The 1,347-nt window shown below is 34.4% G+C and overlaps 2 protein-coding genes across 2 annotated transcripts in view; one reads left to right on the top strand and one right to left on the bottom strand.

Moving 5' to 3' along the window:
- The window catches only part of CENPP (centromere protein P), a 565,831-nt gene that overhangs the window by 432,967 nt on the left and 131,517 nt on the right, over window positions 1-1,347 (bottom strand). The window lies entirely within an intron of this gene.
- The window catches only part of OGN (osteoglycin), a 58,303-nt gene that overhangs the window by 44,546 nt on the left and 12,410 nt on the right, over window positions 1-1,347 (top strand). Inside the window, exon 5 of the mRNA XM_006900721.1 lies at window positions 367-569. Within this exon, the coding sequence (XP_006900783.1) occupies window positions 367-569 (203 nt within the window). The remainder of the gene's footprint in view (window positions 1-366; window positions 570-1,347) is intronic.

Below are 1,347 nucleotides of genomic sequence, written 5' to 3'. Positions count from 1 at the left end.
CCAAAATCTCTGTAGATGTTAATAGAAATGAAAAATAAATTAATTAATTAATAAATTAAAAAAATACAGGCTTTTCTAGAAGACCTCTATATCTTGAGGAATTCATACAGACAGCCTCTAGTAATGTCAAGATTCTGCCCTATGAGCAATAACATGATTCTAATTAAAGGGCACCAACGTCAAGAATACAGCAGATGGTCCCATTGCACTCAACACCAATATGTGCTGAACTATTAACTGGAGATAGTCTAGCAGGCACTAAAAATTAAAGAGGTTTGAGTTATCTGTTAAATAAATGTTTCTATGCATATGAATGAGAAGTTAATTTTGCAATTTTTTATATTTTCTATACATTTTCCCTTCAAGCTAACTTAAGAAGACTTGATTTTACGGGAAATATGATCAAAGACATAGAAGATAATACCTTTTCAAAACTTACTCTCTTAGAAGAACTTTCATTGGCTGAAAATCAACTATTGAAACTTCCTGTTCTTCCTCCCAAGCTTACTTTATTTAATGCAAAATTCAACAAAATCAAAAGTAGAGGAATCAAAGCAAACACATTCAAAGTAAGTGTTTTATTTTGGTGGTTGGGGGGGTGAGGGAAATGGGCAGAATTTGGTGTGGAAAACAATGTATTTGAATTCTGTAAATAAACCAAGTTTACAGAAAACTTGGATTTCCATTACTTCATTGTTACACATTTCCCCCCCAAACTCCTGCCAGTTCACTTTTCTCTTTAAAAAAAAAAATTATTTCCATATGACCCAGCTATTCCACTACTTGGAATATACCCTGAAAGTATGAGAACTGAGGCACAAACTGAGATTTGTACACCAATGTTCACAGTGGCCTTATTCACCATTGCAATAACATGGAAACAGCCCAAATGTCCAAACACGAACAAATGGATTAAGAAATTATAGTACATTCAATAAATGGAATATAATGCAGCACGCAGGAGCAATAACTGTAAATTATTAACTAACTTGAAAGGGACTGGAGAACATTATGCAGAATGAACTAACTCAGTCCCACAATGATAAATATCATGATAAGACCGTTGTTGTAGAAGGAGTATAAGGATCCAGAATGGGTGGGAGAGGCTGGAAGCAGAGAGATGTGGAGGTACAGAGGGAAGAGGGGATTAATCATTGGATTGCACAATTTGATGGGTGGAGGGAGAGGGAAATTGAAAAAATATGTTCGAATTTGTATTAGAATTTTGTAAATAAACTAGTGGGGGATAAATAAAATAGTCAGCTTGGGGAGGGGAAAAGGAGGGAGAGGTGTAAAATGTGCAACAATAAATGAGTGAAAATATAACTTCTCTGTAAACTTTTGTTA

The sequence above is a fragment of the Elephantulus edwardii genome, unplaced genomic scaffold (assembly GCF_000299155.1).
Source record: "Elephantulus edwardii isolate Elephantulus edwardi_28Jun2011 unplaced genomic scaffold, EleEdw1.0 scaffold00292, whole genome shotgun sequence".
Taxonomy (NCBI): domain Eukaryota; kingdom Metazoa; phylum Chordata; class Mammalia; order Macroscelidea; family Macroscelididae; genus Elephantulus; species Elephantulus edwardii.
Note: the sequence above shows the minus strand (reverse complement) of the source record. Positions and strands in the feature narration are given on the sequence as shown.